The sequence below is a fragment of the Nicotiana tabacum genome, chromosome 6 (assembly GCF_000715075.1).
Source record: "Nicotiana tabacum cultivar K326 chromosome 6, ASM71507v2, whole genome shotgun sequence".
Lineage (NCBI taxonomy): Eukaryota > Viridiplantae > Streptophyta > Magnoliopsida > Solanales > Solanaceae > Nicotiana > Nicotiana tabacum.
This window is the reverse complement of record NC_134085.1, coordinates 23032400-23052759: the sequence shown is the minus strand read 5'-3', so window position 1 is coordinate 23052759 and position 20360 is coordinate 23032400. Positions and strand designations below refer to the sequence as shown.

Genomic DNA, 20360 nt, shown 5'->3' with positions numbered 1-20360 from the left:
AGTCATTGCATTTTATTTTCTTTTGGGTTTATTTGTCTAAGATATTTTAATGTCAGTCTTGTACCAAGTAAGTGGAAATGAATTTCAAAGCTCACTACCAACTTCCAAAATTGCAAATCACAATATGGTCAGAGCATACTAAAGACAACATGATGTAAGGTGGGATACAGGGGATCACCAGAAGTTTCACCGATGGAATGATTTGGTAATGTCATGGGAGATGCAAAGGTTCAGATAAAGGGGTCAGAGGTGTGAAACAACAACATGGGTATAGAACACTCGGTTCATCAAAGGTCATGGGATTTGAAAGTCAGTCAGAAAGTCAAAGCGGTTCAGGGCCAGTTTGGGAAAGCCATTCAGTGGAAAGATCTTCAGCAAGAATGCCATCAGCTAACCACCACTTTAAACTGACAAAATTTTCTTTGATTGAAACAGGGGCAGAAAATTCGTTTGTTTCGGAGAAACTCTCCATAGGGGAAAGAGCAAGCATCAAAATAGGTTTGACCGTAAACTTTCAGGACCTTCCTGGAAAATGGGACTTAGTTTAAAGTTTAGAAATAGCATAATCTAGCATAAATGTATCCCAAAAGAATATAAGTTAGCTTAGAAGTTTGCACGTTCGAGATAGGATTCAATTAGGAGTTTCCAGGACCCTCCTGAATAATGGGACTTAGCTTTAAGATTTCGATTAGATAATAACATTTAGCGTAAGTTCTGCTGTAGGGTAGTATAATTCAGCCATGAAAGTTGTCACTCTTAAGATAAAACTTGACTTTTGATTTTCAGGACCCTCCTGGATAATGGGGAGTAGTTTAGGACCCTCTTAGATAACAAGATTTAGCAGAAATCACACCTGTAGAAGACATAACTTATATTTTAAAAATTGTCATTTAGTTAAGAGTTGTCAGGACCCCCTGAATAATGGGATCCAACTTTCAATTCTTAGTAATACTTGGTAATATGATTTAGTTTTACACTCACATCTGTGCCCAGCCACCAAACTGGGGCAGAAAATTTTTCTTTGTTTTGTCTATTTTGAAGTCAGGAGCCCGCCTGAAGGGCAGGGAATACATTTTGAGTTAAAGTCAGGAGCCCGCCTGGAGAGAAGGGAATACATTCAAATGCAGCAGTCAGGAGCCCGCCTGGAGAGCAGGGAGCACATCTCAAGATGAAGTCAGGAGCCCGCCTGGAGAACAAGGGAGTACAATTTAAGTTTTAGCTTTCAAATTCTGTGTTTTGTCTATTTTGAAGTCAGGAGCCCGCCTGGAGAGAAGGGAATATATTCAAGCGCAACAGTCAGGAGCCCGCCTGGAGAGCAGAGAGCACATCTCAAGATGACGTCAGGAGCCCGCCTGGAAAGCAGGGAATACTTTTAAGTTTAGCAGTTAGGAGCCGCCTGGAGAACAAGGGAGTACAATTCAAGTTTTGGTTTTCAAAATTCTTATTGATATTCGGTAATGTGATTTGTTTTACACTTACACATGGGTCCACATACCCAAACTGGGGCAGAAAATGTTCTTTGTTTTGTCTATGTTGCTGAAGTCAGGAGCCACCTGGATAGCATGAGAATACATTCACGTTTTGAAGGCAGGAGCCCGCCTGGATAGCATGGGAATACATTCAAGTTCAGCGATCAGGAGCCCACCTGGAGAACAAGGGAATATAGTTCAAGGTTTTGGCAATCAGGCGCCCACCTGGAGAACAAGGGAACACAGTTCAAGTTTTGGAAATCAGGCGCCCACCTGGAGAATTAGGGAGTTCACTTCAGAATGCAATTCAAGTCGGCAACAAAGGAACTTCACCCGGAGAATAAAAGACAACAAGGCAACAAGAACTACAAGATCAAGTTTGAAGATATAGATAGGACTTTTGTAATCCATAGATCATATTCTAGTCTAACTTCTTGTTTTATTTTGATATGGTGTAATAAGGGGGTTCAGTAAGCAGTAGCAGCAATAGTGGAATCACAGCTTCATGGTAGTCCCAGCTACCAAAACTTCCCGAACTACACTGACCTGATTTCTTTTTAGCCAAGAATATGTAGGCAACCTCGGAAGCAGGGTGCGGCCAAATCTTTCAAAAATGCTTCCTATGGAGTATTCAAACGGGCAAAAATCGCTCGTATCCGCTCACTTTATCTTTGCACGAAAACTCTTCGTGTTTTTGAGCAAAGAGGGGCAGCTGTGAGCACATGATTTTTGCCCTATATGAATTACTCCCATAAATTCAAAACAAAATAATTTCTTTCAGTGTTCGCAATTTTGTGGATTTTCGTGACATGTTCTATTATTTGTTTGCATTTTTGTGTGTGCATTTTAGTTAATGAAAAATACAAAATATGTTGCATTTGCATTTAGAGTTTAACTTTGCATTTTCTTAAAAAATTAATTATTAATTTAATTGTTTTGTAAAAAGGGAAAAATCAAATAATAATAACGTATTTTTTCATTTTTCATTTTAGTTTCGAATTTTGGTAGCTTTTCGTTGATTTGGTATTTAATTAATGTTGGTAATTATTCTTTAGAATTAATTAATTCAATTTGATAAGATAATTTGATTAGGAATTAATTTAGATTTTATTTTTAATTTTAATTTTATTTAAAAGAAATTAAAGGGAAAATTGAAAAATACAAAGAAGAAAAACAAAAAAATGAGATCAGATTTTTAGGCCAAATATGATTTTCCAGCCCAAAATAGCCGTTTAACCCAGGACCAGACCAGCCAAAACACGGTCCGGTCACCCTTTTCCCCGAACGACACCGTTTCCTTGGCAACAGATCAAGACCGTCAAGGTTTCTTGATCGGACGGTCCTAAAGCTAGGATCATCTGATATTTAAGTATCCGAACCACTCAGACCCCCCCTCGTCGTCTCCAACACTCCCAAAGACCCCAATGCAACCCCACCGTGCACCGCCGCCGGAAATCACCCTACGGAGACGGTAGGTCTCCGATGGCCACCAAATTTACACCCTAGCTCCTTCTCCTTCTCCTCATTCCAAATCCACACCTTTTTCCCTCGAATCACACCTGAACGTCTCAAATCTGGCTCAAAAGTTCCAAACCCTAATCCGCCGCCACCAACCACCACCAAACTTACACCCCATTACCTCCTTCATCTCCTCTACGCTATCCCGTAGTCGGTTTTCCCCAAACATGGCTTGAGCCCTTCAAATTTCAAAAATAGGGTTCGAGTTCAGAAGCCAAATTGGAGGTCATGCATGCAAGTTCAGTCCTCCGCATTTCTCTGAGTGTCCAAGTTTGTTTCATCTCAAAGTGGTGTTATTCGTGTGTTCTTACCGAAGAACATGCGAGTTGCACTATTTTGAGGTTAAATCAGAATTGTTCGATGTCTTCAAGTCTAAATCGGTAAGTTTTCTCTTTCTTTCTTCGTTTTGTTTGTTATTTTTGCCCCGCATTTTCGTTTTCTCCCTTCTCTAGCATGTTCTGAGTGAAATCAGTGTCGGAGTCCAGTTTTCCTTCCCAAATTTTAGCCAAATTTCCTTTGTATCTTCTTGGTTTTATGTTATTTTTCCTGATAATAGTTTAGGTTGGATTGTTAATTAATTGGTTAATCAGTGTTGTTTTAAATTTCGTTTCTTTTAACTTTTGGGCCATAAGGGTTTTCTCTGTTCATATTTTGTTTGGGAATCTCATGATTGGCAAGGTTGGACCTGAGCCCAAAGAGAGGGTTCAGCCCAGGTCTTACTAGAAATAACTTGTGTGGAGCCTTTAAGGTCCAACCAGACCTATTCTGGGCTGATAAGATAGGGTAAAAACAAGGAACTTGAAGGGTAATTTAGGAAATTGGGGTAAGGAATCTTGTTCTTACTAACTAGGAATCTTCTAGGAAGCTGGGGAGGGGGACTAGTCTGAAGTTCTGAGATTTAAAAGAAGGATACCTAAGCAAAAACGAAAATTTCTAAAGGTTTGAAATGCAATTGTGAATTTATTAGAGCTGCCCTAGTGGCTTGCCTATAAAGGCATAAGTTACTTGCAGCTCAAGGAAGATTTTTTATCGAGGGCTAAAAATCCAGAAAAATACAGACGCAACATAAATTTACACTTTCATAGACTTCAAGAGCTAAAAAAGGGGTTCTGAGTAGCTAAAGGTTTTAAAAAGAAGCCAAATCTGTTTGGTATTCATGTTTTTGGTTCACTCTTGAGTGGATTTTAGTTCTGAGCTTTATGTGATATCACTGTGAATACAAAACTGGGCTAAAGTGGTCTTTTCTCAATCATTTCTGGGCTGATTTTGTTGCTGATTCATGTTCCTGCTACTGATTCCATTACTGATTCTTCATTTCTCTGTTTTGCTTTGCAACTTCTAGGTATTTCCTTCAAACCTTGAATGGAAATAAAGCTTGTTATGGCAATTGTGCTTGAACTATGTAATGCAAGTCGAAGAAATTGATCGTTGCCTTTTCCCTGTTACCTTACCAGCTTTGATGTTTATTATAAGTCGTCTTCACGTTCCTCCTAGGCTCATATAAGTTATTTAGTTTATGGCCATTATCTTTTGGATTTTTTACGGTAATGTATAAATGTTTCCCTTTCACTCGCTTAGCTTGAATGTTTTAAGGTTCTTGATCATGTGTAGGAGCAGTAGAGAATTATTGCAAAGAAATTTTAGTAGTATTCAGTGTATTTCAGGTCTGTTTGGGATCTGTTGAGACCCATGTTGTTTGATTGAATGCATGTTGTTCAGCTTTTCTTTAGTTTAGCTATACCCTTGCAGATTGAGGCTTGTTTATTAGACATACCTTGTTTGGTGTTGAGGAGACTCGATATCGAGTCTTAAGGCTCCCGGCAGGTTACCTTGAAATCTGGCTTGGGCTCGCTTGGGACCAAAGTTCATATTTCTTGTGACGTGGCCTTGTGAATCCAAGGCAAATATGGGTTTGACGTGCAGACAGGATTAGAATTATAATTTCAGTTGCTCTATGTTTGAATAACTAAGAAAGCAAAGATGTTAGTTTAATCGCTGCTCAACATAGCTTTAGCTGATTGGTATTCAATAAAAATATGTACAATGCTGAGTTCTTGGGTATGATCTGGCGTTGGAGCGTGCAATTGGGCCTTTAACGTTGGCCCCGTGCCTTCGACGCACTGCAACTTTCGTTCCAGACTTCTGTTATCTTTTGTGATTTGGGCCCGTGACTGATTTGGGCCGGCTGTTGGTTGGGTTCTATATTGATGAAACGTTGTTCCATTTCGTCAAGTCACTTGTTTGCTTTAGACGGAATTCAAATTACCTTAGACCTTTAGATAATACTGTAAGCTGAAGTTTTTTGTCGCAGAAGTCATTGCGTGCTTTTTTATAATGCAACCAAACCTGTAAGCCTGCGCAACAAAAATGAGTGATTTGTACTTTAGCAGTATATAAAATAATCCAAGAGCTTATTTTTTTATTCCTATGAAAAAAATCACATTTCAATTATGTCATACAATAAGGAAAGTCTAAATTCAGGCCAAAGATTATTGAAGGTTGGAGTATTTTTCAGTGTGTTTCTTGGAATATGGATGAGGTGCTAGAGAAGACAAGCAAGTTGTTCTGTTATGCCCAACTTGTTTACATCGACTGCATTTGGTAGACTTGAATGGTACTGATTCAGTCACAGGTATATGCCTCACTTTTGTCTTCTTCCTTGTAAAATCTCTACATCGGAAGGTTTTTTGATCTGAGATTATACATTTTGTGGTATATTCCATAATTTTTGATCTCCCACGGTATTCACATGTACTTCATATGTTTTTAACCATGTTTCCCTTGAATACCAATTTGAGTAATATTCAGATTTCTGCAAATATCTCTTATTAATAGCAACAATTGCATGTGGACAGGGCAATTCATCAAGTTGGAATTCCAGGCAGTCGCAAGTTCTCTTCTTTAAGTCCATAATGAATTCGATTCCTTCACTATTTATTATAAACAACATTGAGTCAAGGTTGAATACCTAACAAGGAATAAAAAATTAAGACAAACTATATTAGCGTATTTTTGTCAAAAAGAAAAAGTATAATTTTTTTAAATGTAAGCAGTAAATCACTGCAACAGATATAAAAAGCTGAAGTTAATAAATATACTCACAAACATTTTGCAAGCCAAGTCCATCTTCTTAGTCATCTCTTCTTCTGCCCATATTGATACTCTGTGAAAAGTTTCATTTGCCTTTTTTCTCCGTTCATAAAATCACTCTCCCAACTTTTCTTGGATGAAATCTAACATTCTTAAAATAGGCATTTCTCTCCCTTTTAGTAAAACAGAATTCATTGATTCTACCATATTTGTTGTTAGCATATCATAACGTCGTCGTGGGAACCACGATCGAGCCCATCTCTCGGGAGGCTCTTCCATTATGTAATTGTATGTTTTCTTGTCAATACTTTTGAGTTGGGACATTAACTGATTAAAATCTTCATGTTTGTATGACCTTGCAACACTTTGAAAAAGATTTATTAGTGTGGCTTTTGCATGTCTTTGCTTTAAATTTTTCTCAAAGTGATAGAGGCAGATACCATGTCGAGCTTCAGGAAAAACTTTTCCAATCCCATTTGCGATCGATTGGTTTCTATCTGACAAGAAAACCAGTTCATGACGGACTTGAATTGCTTTTCTCATTTCCCCAAAGAACCAAATGTATGCCTCATTGTTTTCTGAACCTGCTATACCAAAACATAGAGGAAAGATTTGATTGTTTGCATCCTTTGATACATCAACAAATAGAACACCACGATATTTTGACTTTAAAAACGTTACATCTACTGCAATAACGGGTCTACAGTAGGACCAACCAGCTACTGATGCTGCAGGAGCAAAGAACATGTAAGCAAATCTGTACAGTGAAACATAAAAAAACAAATCATAAGGTGTGAAGTTTTTCAAATAGGAACATTTGAAACTTTAGGTTGATGGTTAGTATTGTTTTGCTTACCTATTCTGCGCATATCTTTTTATGCTTGTGTGCATTCCTGGGTTTTTGCCCACCATCATGTGTAGGTATGAAGGAAGAATTTGGTAGTTCTCTTCAGGTGTTCCCCTTATGCAAGCAACAACTTTTTGAATAGCACGCCATGCCTTGTGATAACCAATATTAATTCCAAATTTCTTTTTCATTTTTTTTCTACAAAGGCTGGTGTAACCTCTATCTTTTTGTCTCGAACATGTTCTACAATTTGTTCACTTATAAAATTTGATGTAGCATGCTTCTGATCTAATTTTCTTGCATCAACCGAGCATTCATAGATGTTATGATATTTTATCACCCTTAATAGTGTGGAATTTTTTATTCTGGTAGCACGTACATTCCAACCACATTTATCTACGATGCATTTTAGCCCGTATCACTTTGAACATGATCTAACAGTAGTGAATTCAACTTTCTGGTTTATCCCCAAGCTGCAGAAAAATTTAGTCATGTTTTGTTTGTTCTCAAAAATTGATCCAACTCTTACTTCCTCAGGCAACGCATCGTGCCTAGTATTTTACATGGTGGAGATTCTTTAAGCTTTCTCCTCACTCTTTTTCTTGATTTTTGAGAAGTACAAGAACTTTCAGCAATTTCTTCAGTTCTATCTGATGTTATCGGTATAAGCTCCATGTTTACTTCATCTTCGTTATTACTTATCATTGCAGAAGGTAACAAAAAGCTTTGTTGGATTGTGTGTTGGTTGTCAATTTGCATTATTAGTTGTCCTTCTTCTTCTTGGTCATCGACAAACTGGTATGAATTTATAAGAGGAGGGGGTAATTGTTGCAACATTATATATTCTGAAGCAGCTATAATGTTAGAAGGTTGTTGCTCGTTGTCTACTTCCATTATTGGTTGTCCTACTTCATGTTGATAATCAGCAAAAGGTTCTGAATCTATTGTATATGCAAGCGATTGTTTGAATGCTGTAGATTCTGAAGATTGTATTTTTTGATAATGACATGGCAATTCTTGTAGGGTGAATCATTTGTAAGCAAATGTATACAGGTACTGAGTTCTTCATCTGAAGTTACAAGCATTCCTTTTCTTGTATTTAGTTTGATATCAAACCATACTTTTAGTGCATATCTGGTTGAATCCATATTTGTAACTTCACTAATTTTTTTCAGGAAAGTATTGAATGATATGTGCTTATTAAGTAGAACAAGTTTTGTATCATGATCCAAGTATTTGAAATCAGGATTCCAACTCCCATTGAAAGTTATAACAACGCAAATCAAACTCATCCTGCAGATTCATGTTTAGTGGCAAGTATTAGAAAAGTGAACATAAGAATTTTTAGGTTGTTTGTGCTGAAGTTTTTACAAATGAACTAAATCACTTAGGCATCTTCTGCTGAAATTTTTTGGAAAAAGATGTATGACATAATTAATGAATGCTGCACAAAAAACTTCAGCTTATTAAGTGCAGAAGTTTTTAGAAATAAGCTCAATAACTTCAGCATATCAGCTGAAGTTTTTTTGAAAAAGCTGTATGACAGGGATTCATGAATGCAGGGAAAAAAACTTCAGCTCATTAGGTGCTGAAGATTTTAGAAATGAACTAAATAACTTCAGGACATTGAGCTGAAGTTTTAGCAAATGAATTCAACAAACTTGAGCATGTTTCAGCATTAATTACATAGTATACAGGAGTAACCTACACAATTAAAGTAGTAATTATATTGCGTTGGGGGTATGTGTTAGTGTAATAATTACATTCCTATCACATTCATGCACGCTTTTCATTAGACAACGTTTAAAATTCGTCTCTGCCTTTTCACATACCATGCAGAATTTTTTTCCCCCTATATAAGCACGCTATTCCTTGTGAGTTTATTCACTCAAACACATATATTTTAGCAGACATAAAATACAAAAAGGAGAAAAATGGATGCTGTCATCATGCAAATAGTGGAAGAAATCAAGCAAGACATTATAGAGACTTTTGAGCTGAAACTGAATGAGCTCATAAACAAGTACGACATGGAGCTGGAAGAAATTAACAACAAGCTTGATACGCTTGTGATGTATGCAAGATTTGATAATTTTGCTGATGAAGATGCTCGTTCATCTGGCAGTGACGACGACGATGATGATGATGATGATATGGATGATTAGTTTTTCTTTTTGTTATTTATATTTATTTTGTTATTTATGCAATTTAATTTATCGTTTTTGATGTTTAATGAAATATTCAGTTTTTGTTTTAAGTTTTTTTTTGTGTTTTTTTAATAATAATTCTATTCAAAGTCAAAAAATAGCAGAGGAAATAAACTATATAACTTCAGCAGGAATTAACAAAAACTAATCCGAATATTAAGCATTTTTTGGTATGAAGTTTTTTCAAAAAATCATAATACAATACACAGTGCTTGATGAAAACTTCAAGCATGAACTAAAAATTCTTTTTAAACTTAGAAAATAATAGAGAATTAACAAAAACTTATCCAAAAATTACATATTGCACGACAAAATATTAAGCATTTTTAGCAGATGAACTAAAAAAACTTCAGCATACAAAAAATTATATGAAAAATGTTTTACATATTCCTGAAAACATAAGCATTTTTTGGTATGAAGTTTATCCAAAAAATGATAATAAAATACATAGTGCGGGAGGAAAACTTCATCTCCATTAGCCGAAGTTTTTATAGATTAACTAAAGAACTTCAGCACCTGTGCTGAAGTTTTTTGTGCAATATGAAATTTTAATTTATGTTTTATTTTTTACCCAGTGTAGGAGGAAAACTTCAGCTCCTCCTGCTAAAGTTTTTAAATATTAACTAAAAAACTTCAGCACATATGCCGAAGTTTTTTGTGCAATATGAAATTTTAATTGATGTTTTATTTTTTTTGCCCAGTGTAATAGGAAAACAACAGCTCCTCCTGCCGAAGTTTTTTGTGCAATATAAAATTTTAATTTATGTTTTTTTTGCCCAGTATAATAGGAATATTAACAAAAAAACTTCGGCACCTATGCCGAAGTTTTTTGCGCATAGGTGTTTTAAATATTAAAACACTCATATAATGTTTTAATATATTTTTTTCTTCGTTGTGTTATTTGCCAGCTCGTTTTGCTGAATTTTTTAGATATGAACTAAATAACTTCAACTTGTTTCAGCATATTTGTCGGATTAGAATATTAGAATTTATCGTCAAACAGATTTAGAATGCAAATTCAGTATATAAGTGAAGTTCATCAAACAACTTCAGCCAATCAATCAGAAAACATGTAATTCAAAAACTATTTTGAATTCTGAAGATGAATTTGAATACTTACAATGTATTTTGTAATTTTGAATTTGGAATTTGAATCTGGTTCAAATCTGGTTTGCGAGAGGCGATCTCAGGAGAGACGGACTGATGGAGGAGATACGAAGAAGATTTGGAATTTGAATCTGGGTATGCTTGATGCATCTTTTATATATTTTGGAAGGGGTATAATGGTCATATTATTATGGATTTTTTGTTAGTTGGTTACGAAATCAATAGTTTTTAAAAATAGGGTATAGGTTAAAAAGTGGTATAAAAATAGGATACGGCTGCAAATCTCCCATACAATCAGTAAAGCAACTACACCAACAATTCAATATTTTCTCTGAAGCACCAAGGTTAATTGAAAATCCAAACAAGAGCTGCATATACTTTGGATGAGTGGATGTCATGACTCAAAAGAAGATTATGGACATGCTGGGCTATAGCAAGGGAGAACTACCCTTTAGATACCTGGGGTACCTTTGAGCACAAAGAAGATATCAATAATTCAATGTGAGCCTCTAATTGATCAAATGCTGAGTAGAATCGAATGCTGGACAACAAAGTTTCTGTCATATGCCGGGAGAGCAGTATTAATAAAGAGTGTACTGATTACAATTCAAACCTTCTGGGCTTAGATCTTTGTTCTACCTAAGAAGATCATTCAATTCATTGACACAATATGCAGAAGATTCCTATGGATAGGAAATGCAGAACCTACAAGGAAGGCACTGATTGCATGGGAAAAATTATGTTGTCCTAAAGAAGCAAGGGGCCTAAATTTTATCAATGTGGATATATAGAACAAAGCAGTTATATGCAAGCTTCTATGGAACATTTGTAAGCAGAAGGAAAAGCTCTGGATACAATGGGTTAATGCATATTACACAAAAGGAAAAACAGTATGGAACACAACACCAAAGAATGCACCATGGGTCATACAACAGATATTCAAGGAAAAAACAATACTTTGAAAATGCTGGCTATACAGAGGAGGAGGTGAAAAAGATGGAAAACTTCTCTATCAAACACATGTACAAAGTTATGCAAGGGGAGTTTCAGAAAGTATCATGGATAAGATTAATATGCAACAACTATGGACTTCCAAAATGGATATTCATTCTAAGAGTTACAATACAGGAAAGGCTGGCCACAAAAGAAAGACTAGCAAGATGGGGACCTATAGACACCACATGCACATTATGTCAAAAAGAGATTGAAACAATTCAACACTTATTTTTTGAATGTGAAATAACAGGAACTATATGGCAGCAGCTCCTAAAATGGCAAGTAATTCAAAGAACAAAGCTAGAATGGAGGGAAGAACTGGCATGGATAGAAAGAAGAGCTAAAGACAGAAGTGGAGGGGCAGAATTATGCAGAATGACATTAGCTGTTGCGGTATACCATATTTGGCAGGAAAGGAACAATGTTGTTTTCAAGCAGTAGAGAAGAACATTACTAACCATAACCAGAATGATCATTTAGGAAATTCATGTTAGAGCTACCATGTTTTCTAGGCTAGAACGGACTATGAATATTGTAAACTGGTATCCAGATGTAACGGACTAGGTGTTGATACCCAATTTTTTTTATATATTTTTAATATACATAAATACTTTCAAAATAGCATATATATGCATATATAATCATGCAAAAGGTTTTTATAATTTTTTTTATAATTTTAAAGATTTGAAATTGATTTATTTCCTCCCCTTTTACTTATAAAATCCCCGATAATTACCCCTCAAATTATTAATGTGGTAATTTAATCATCTAAATTCTATATTTATGCCAAAATATTATTAGAATATTTTTAATGCATTTTTATAATTGCATTTTTAAAGCTAATTTGCATATAGTTGCAATATTAGCCTTATTAATGTATAATTACATTTATATGCATAAAATTGACCTTCTATATTTTTAAAATATTGAATATCTATTTTAAATCATTTTAGTACATGAAGTTATTTTTTAGAAATTAGCTATTATTTATTATAAATTATATGGGGATAAATTGGCTATTTAAAATCTAGCCAAATTGCATTTCAATTTTAGCCTTAATTGAACCCAACACCCCAGCCCAATTTCAGATTAAATAACCCGACCCAGGCCCTAATTACCCCTACCCGACCCAAAGCCTATCAAATCCTGGCCGTTGATCTAAAAGATCAACGATTTTGTTCTTGCCTTTTTTATTCCAAACGACCCCCAACCCTAACCATTTTTCCAAATCCGCCGCCCTAAGATCCTCTCTTCTCTCAATAACACTTAACCAAACCCTAGCCCTTCAACCGTCAACCTCTCTTCTCCGGTCATCTCCGGTGACCTCTCATCATCTCCTAAGCCTCCAATGGATTCTCTCATGCCACACCTGCCTTCTTTAAGGTCTTCAAGGGCCCAGGGCCATGCCGCCTTGCATCTAAGGTTCGTCACTTGTCTGTTCTTGGCTACTCCAGTATGATTTCGAGCAAAATCATGTTGTATCTGTTACGATCCTTGGGATTCTAGACAGGTTCTTTCATCTCTCTATGGGTTTCTTCTGAAACCCTAATTTCTTCCTATATCTCTTAGATCTGTACAGATCTAAGATGATTTGAGTTTGTTTCTTTAATATTTTACACTGTCCTTGGAACTCTTTTGCAAGAATCATTGATTTCAAGTATTTTCACCTTCTTCTAAAAAATTAGGGTTTCGAAACTTCTTTTAAAATTTTGTTTACCTAATTCTTTGTGTTTAAACTTCTATTTCTTGCATATTTTTGACTGATTCTATGATTTTACTACCTCTTCAACTCATCTATGTTGAAAGCCCTAATTTTCTAGGTTTCTTCGTTTGGTTCTGTGTATTAGCATGACTGATCATTTCTTGTTTGAGTTTTTGTGACTATCTTGCCTTGAATATGTTCCTACTGAGTTTTTAGCCTAACTTCTATCACTTCTGTGTGTTTGTGTCCATCTTGACTATTCAAGACTTGCTTCTTTCTATCAGTGTTGTTTAACCTTCGTGTTTGCTATGTCTGGTTGTTCTTATCTTACTCCATTTATATGTTGAACATTGAATCGTGAATTTCTCTTTGATTGATTCTGGATTTCCTATTTCATGGTTTGATTGGAAGACCTTCCTTTAAACCTTCGATTCCTACTCTTTCTATTCAAATTGATTGATTTTCTTACCTTGTTTGCATTAGTATTTTATTCCTACTGATTATCTCCTTAATTAGAGTTTTTTGAACTTAGCCCTAATTGTTTACCCGATACTTACTGAATTTGAGATCTTTCCTTATTGGTAATACATTGATTTCTTTCCTTATTTGTTACTTATTCTTACCGTTTAAATTGATTCCCTTAACATATGGGAATACTTGTACTGATTTTGCTCTAATTGGTTCTGAGTTCCATAATTACTATACTATTGTGATTCTTGCCTTATTTTACCTAGTTTCGAACTACTATATACACCTACTTTCTCATTGACACAAACACGAACTCATTGGTTCAAAAACTCTCTCTTTCACACTAAAAGCTTTGTGCTTACTATCCCCATACTACAAGCCAAGGCGAACCCCTTTCTAGTTCTGTATTTGGTTTGACTGATTGTTAGTCACCTTACCTTTTTAAATTGTCTCATTTAATAACTTCCTATGTGTTTTCTTACAAAACCATTTCAAGCAAATCTCTTTTTAACACTGTTTTCCCACTAAAACCTTTCAAACTATGTCAAGCACTCTCACTCTACTCCTAAGTTACTAAGTTCTGCCCCCTCCAGTATTTGTATTTCCTTGGGATCTTCTTGAGAACCCTCTGAACTCTAGCATACTGAGGCTATCCCTTCCACACTACACTTACTCAATTTGGTTACAAAGTCTAGGTGTGAGCACTGCCCTGGGTCCGTGAGATCCTTAGGGAACTCTAACGCACCTAGACAATGATATTGTCTATGAAATTGGCATTTGAGGCTATTGGTGGTCTTGGGAAATTATTTGGGCCTGCTTCAGGCTCCCTGTAGTGTAACTTCTTCTATTCTTTTTATCTATTTATGTAATTCATTCATCTAGTTTGTAATAATTTGTAAACGAATATTGGGGTAACTAGTGAAAAAGAGTGGGTAGTTACATATTTGTGGGGTAATATGGGCAGAAACCATGCCTATAGGATGTTATATTTGCTATATTTGCCTTACCATGTTAGAAATCATGCCTACAGGTTTCAAGTGGTTCCAATAATAGAAATCAGGTTTATAGGTCTTAAAATTAACTTCTCAAGTAGATATCATGCCTATAGGATATGATCCAGTTCAACTTCTGTAATAACGAGTGTTTATATGTGTTTTCATTTGTTATCATGCCTACAAGTTTCTAACATCAGCTCTTAAACAATTAGATGTCATGCCTATAGGAAACAATATCAGAAACGCTGCCTAGATCTAAAATCAGTTTAGTTTAAATAAGTCAATTTAGTTCCTGAGTAGTTTGCTTCGAAGTTGGTCTAATTAACGGTTTGTTTTCTTGAAATGAATTCTCTCAAAATACTGCTTTAATTCACTATTAGAAAGCATGCCTATATGGACTCAAGAGTCAGTTTTAAAATCTTCCCACTATTTTACTATGTCAAACTTAGTTATCATGCTCTTAGGACACCGATATTCAGTGTGTAGGCAAGCCTGTAGGACGTTTTCAAATCCTGCAGCACTGAAACTGTTTCTGCTACTTAATGTTGTTCTAATTTTAAATCAGTAGGCAAATGGATAGAGCCATTACTTCTGAGTTTATAAAAATAAAAACTGCATATCTCATGTGTTCTAATATTCGCCTAGACATCATGTCTTAAGATACTGTTTAACAATATTACCCTCATTTGTGTTTGAGTCGTGCTGTTTACATGCATTTTCTGTGGAGGTGAACTTGAGCCTCTAATTGCTTCTTTTTGCCTTATGTTCTAAGGTCCTGTTTTTTTTTGCCTGTCGCCATAGAATTTTCTCCTTTTAAGCACCTTAGGGGTCGTCTAGAATTGTCCAGATTTAGAGGTCCTAAAATACCTCCAGGGCCACAAGGAAGGGGTGGGTAGTGCACACGTAGGCATCGTCAAGCTTACTAGCACGCTTTAGGCTAAGACCACGTGGTGGGAAGGGTAGATATGGGATATGATGACTACACGCTAATGTCACGTGTAGCCCCTCATTGAGAATTGTTTACCGGACATTGTGTGGGGTGATCCTGTAGGCTAACCAACCTAGGACCCCTCCTTTCCCAAATTCCTTCTGTTTAAAACTTTGTTTTATATACAACTTGTTCAAAACCTTTGTCTTATTATTTGAGTTATACAACGTCCAACGTGCTTTACTTGCAAGTTATTTGATTCAACTATTTATTTGTTAATGGACTAATTCGTGAATATAAGTTCAGCCGGGACCCACCATTGTGGACCGAGAGGGGTGCCTAACACCTTTCCCTCAAGGTTATTTCGAGCCCTTACCCTAATATCTGGTAATGCAAACTAGTCTAAGAGTTAATCGCTCTAGGTGCCCTAACGCACCATAATCCGTTAGGTAGCGACTCTTCAAATACCCAATTCCCAAAAAGAAATGAGTTATTACCCCCATGAATATCGAAACCCGAACTTTCTCTGCGGAGGAAAAAAAGGAGGCGCGACAACATGGCGACTTTGCTGGGGATACCTTTATGCTCTTACCATAACGAACTTATCTTTTTACAAATTAGTCCAAGCATGCTTTATCTCGTACCATTCTCCCTTATTTGAATTTAACTGTCCATTTTTTAAGAGTTTATGGTTCTTTATCCCAGAAATTGACTTATCTCTTTGTTTCCTTTTTCCTGTAACTGTCTTTTAATTATTTATATATTTATTTTTCCTACGTGCAAATACTTGACTACATGTTATTAATTGCTGCATAAATTATGCTCTGCATCATATTCCACTCATGCATATCAAATCCTATAGCAACGCTTTAATAAGTGGTTGCGTTATTCCTATTTACTACCCTTAAATTTGGAAAGGCTTATTTGCGGTAAAACTATTCGATCAACGGTGCAGTCGACGGTTCCATGCCTTCCTCCTCGAGTTGTCCGCTTGAGGGTACTAGTCTAAAACCCCATAGAAACCTTACTCTGGTTAAAATTGTGCATGCATAATGGTCAAACCTAACCGAATCATTTATGTTGTCCACATAATGATCCTTTAAGATAAGCCTTATCCAAAGTCCATCGGGTTTTCCATATTTCCAACGGACACAACCACGTTCTGTGCATTAATTTGGAGAACTAAATATCGATATGTTGATCATAAATGTATACATAGTCGAGTCCGGTAAGAGTAAGGTCTAACCCTTTTGTTTTGCAGAAAATGAGGCACGAGATCCCCAGATTCGGTATGGTCAGCAACATCCCACCATTGCTGCTAGATTGGTGGGAGGACCTTTCCTCAAGTGACAAGAAACATGTGAGAAAGTACATGGGTAACCTGCCTTCCTTCCTAGATATTGAGCCAAACAACAAATTGATCGAAGCTGCCACTTTATTCTGGGATAGTGAAAGGGCTGTGTTTCGTTTCGGCAACATAGAAATGGCACCGCTTCTAGAGGAAATTGGAGGGCTTGTGGGATTGACTTGGGATAGTCCCGGGCTATTGGTACCAGAAAACTGTACGGGCAGGGGATTTTTGAAGATGATGGGGCTGAAGAAGAATGTCGACCTAGTGTGCTTAAGAGAATCTTACATACCTTTCGAATACCTGTACGAGAGGTATGGCCATAGCAAGTCTTTCTGTACTTACCATGATGAGATATCTCTCACTTCTCTGGGTCACATCCATCGTAGAGTGTTTGTATTCATTGTGTACTTTCTAGGCCTGATAGTGTTTCCGATGAAAAAGGGAAGAATCCACACTAGGTTGGCCATGGTCGCCAAGACTCTGATGGAAGGGATTAATGGACAAACATATACCATAGTCCCCATGATCATAGCCGACATCTACAGGGCTCGGGAGTTCCATCAAAGAGGGGTCAAACATTTCGAGGGTTGTAATTTGTTGCTGCAGTTATGGTTGTTGGAGCATTTCTAAAAGAGTCGCTATCGCCAAGAATTTCCACGAAGGGCTTGGAACGACCATATTGCCTTACATCACCCTAAGAAGATGACTTACATTCCAGACAGATTTGCTCAGTCGAAGAGCGCTAGAGAATGGGTAGAGTTCTTTGACAATCTGACCGAGGAATAGGTGCAGTGGATGTTTGAATGGTTCCCAACAGACGAGTTTATTATTAGGTTCAGGGATGCTCTACAGTTGGTATTGATCGGGTTGAGAGGAATATACCATATGTCCCTATGCGAGTTATGAAGCAAGCAGGCAGAAAACAGGTTGTACCAAGGGTTGTCAAGATGAGTTATTTCAGGGCAGACTTGCAAGATGACGATGTCCCTTACAAGTGCCAAGCTCAGCACATGTAGCACTGCAAAATCATTATGGAGAAGAACACAGTTGAGCCAGACAGGTATCATGTAGGGTGCGAGCCTCTCCACCCGGCATGGTTGGAGGACAATCTGAAAGGAATGGTGACACCAGGGGCTGGTAGAGGGAACAAAATCATAGATGAGGAAACTGAAGCTCAAGTCAAGTACAACAGGCTGCGCAAGAGGGTCCACAACTCTCAGAATGAGCACCGGGAAATACATGAGAGGAATGTGAGGTTGATCGAGGGGTGAAAAGAGATGGCAGTCACTTCCAACAGGAAACTGAAATATCTGGAGCAAGGAATAGTGGAGCTGGAAGGTAAAGTCATAAAGAGGATTGAAAATTTTCGGAACGCTGAAGAAACTGAAGGAGAACATTTAGCCAGAGCCTACTTGCTGCTGGGCTGCGCGAGCTGGGGGATCTATTTGATGGAATCCGGAAGATCGAATTTGGGGAAGGTTCTTCTAGGACCAAATAGGCTAGATTTACTTGCTTTTTCCTAAAAATGTAATAAGTCCAAGTGCCAATAGTGAATTATTTTATTATTAACTTAGTGTCGTTTTGGGATTCGTCTATTTCTATATTATGAAATGAAGAATTTATTGGAATTAAAAGTTCTCCAAGTTTATTTGTCACTAGGACTACCTCGGGTACAATGAGGTTCCCAAAGTAGGACACGAATTTACATTTCCACAATATATGATTAAATATTGCAAACATTTTAGGATCCTCTCTAACTTGTTACCTTTTTGTTTTTCCTTATTTTTATTATTCTCATCCCCTAAGGTTGGTTCACTCATACTGGCCTCATCAGCGTATCATACCAGATCCAGAGGCCCTCCACCTCTTCCTCCTCCAAGAAACACAAAGGGCGGAGGAAAAACAAAAATGGATGACTTAAGTCGTATCTGAATGGAGAATGTTGAGAACGCATGAACCTCAGATGGCTGTAGTACTCCGGCCCCAAATGATCTAGTCCTGAGACTGGAACAAAAGATACTGGAATTGCAAGGAGAACTTGAGAAGGTTCGCAACTTGGCAAACTTGTCACTCACCCTCAATGTCCCCGACATCCACCAACAAAACACAAAGAACCCAGCACATCCTCAGAACACACAAAACCAAAATCCTATCGTGCCAACTCAATACACAACTCCACCCCAAAATCTCAATCCACTGTCAATACCAACTCCGCCATAACATCACCATCAAACAATTTAGTACCCACCAACCACCACTTACCACACTCCCTAAAATACACTACAACCTATTCCCGATCCACAAAACTCCACCAATGACCATCACTACACCCAAGTTTTTGGCACCCATCAAAGCAACACTATATATGTGGAAACTATACCTCATTCTACCCAACCAATCTCCTGTACACCGGAATCCTTCGAGAAGGACCTACTCATTAAAAACATGGCTGAAGAACTCAAGAAGTTAACAAGCCGAGTTCAGGGTGTTGAAGGCGACAGAGGAGTAGAAGGTTTAAACTATGAAGACCTGTGCATACAACCAGATGTGGAATTGCCTGAGGGGTATAAACCTCCCAAGTTCGAAATGTTCGACGACACAGGTAATCCTAGGGCTCATCTATGGACCTATTGTGACAAGCTTGTGAGGGTCGGGAAAGATGAAAAGATCCGGATGAAACTCTTTATAAGGAGTCTTACTGGGGATGCTTTGTCCTGGTATATCAGCCAAAATCCCAAGAAATTGTCCAATTGGGTAAGTATGGCATCTGATTTCATGGACTGATTCAGGTTCAACACAGAGAATGCAACACATGTGTTTTTACATCCAGAATCTTAAGAAGAAACCTACTGAGACTTTCCGTGAGTATGCTACTCGTTGGAGGTCGGAAGCAGCCAAGGTCAGGCCATCTTTGGACGAAGAACAAATGAACAAATTCTTCGTCAGAGCACAGGATCCACAATATTATGAGAGGTTGATGGTTATCGAAAATCACAAATTCTCTAACATCATCAAACTTGGAGAAAAAATCGAAGAAGGAATCAAGTATGGGATGGTAACGAACTTTGAGGTGATACAGGCCACAAATAAAGCACTACAATTAGGCGGTATATCAAAGAAGAGAGATGTTGGGGCAGTAATGGTGGCCCAGGGCCCAAAATCTCCACTTACCTATCAAATACCTCCACCCACATATCAAATACCTCCACCTACATACCAAGCACCACCACCCACATATCAACCTTCATCCCCCAAATATTCCCAACTAGCCACTGTCCACCACACCTATAACTCCCAACCATCCCATTTTCAATCACCACCAACTTGCCAAAATTATCCAAGACCAAGACCCAACTTCGACCGCAAGCCACCCAGATAATATACCGCTATTGCTGAACCCATCGACCAATTGTATGAAAAGTTGAAAGACGCAGGTTACATCATCCCTATTCCCGCTGTGGCATTAGAGAATACATCCTAATGGGTCAATCCGAACAAAACTTGTGCATACCATTCCGGTATGAAAGGGCACACCACTGCTGAGTGCCGAACATTGAAGGATAAGATCCAAACGCTAATTGACAACAAGGTCATACAGGCGAAGGAAGTCGTACCTAATATCCACAACAATCCCCTCCCTGATCATAGAGGTGATGGTGTACATGTGATAGAGACGAATGAA

General features: G+C 37.3%; 1 protein-coding gene across 1 annotated transcript; it reads right to left on the bottom strand.

Annotated features, from left to right (window-relative positions):
- Window positions 1–6191: 6191 nt before the first annotated feature.
- Window positions 6192–7115, bottom strand: LOC142181738 (protein FAR1-RELATED SEQUENCE 5-like). Its single transcript, XM_075255219.1, has 2 exons — window positions 6934–7115; window positions 6192–6834 (listed from the first exon to the last, which is right to left on the bottom strand). Exons 1-2 carry the CDS (start codon window positions 7113–7115, stop codon window positions 6192–6194), a joined length of 825 nt encoding a protein of 274 aa, XP_075111320.1.
- Window positions 7116–20360: the final 13245 nt, after the last annotated feature.

Coding starts and splice junctions, on each gene's coding strand:
- LOC142181738 (XM_075255219.1), bottom strand. CDS start 7,115: ATGAAAAAGAAATTTGGAATTAATATTGGTTATCACAAGGCATGGCGT. Junction 6,835..6,933: donor AAAAGATATGCGCAGAATAG/GTAAGCAAAACA, acceptor TTCACTGTACAG/ATTTGCTTACATGTTCTTTG.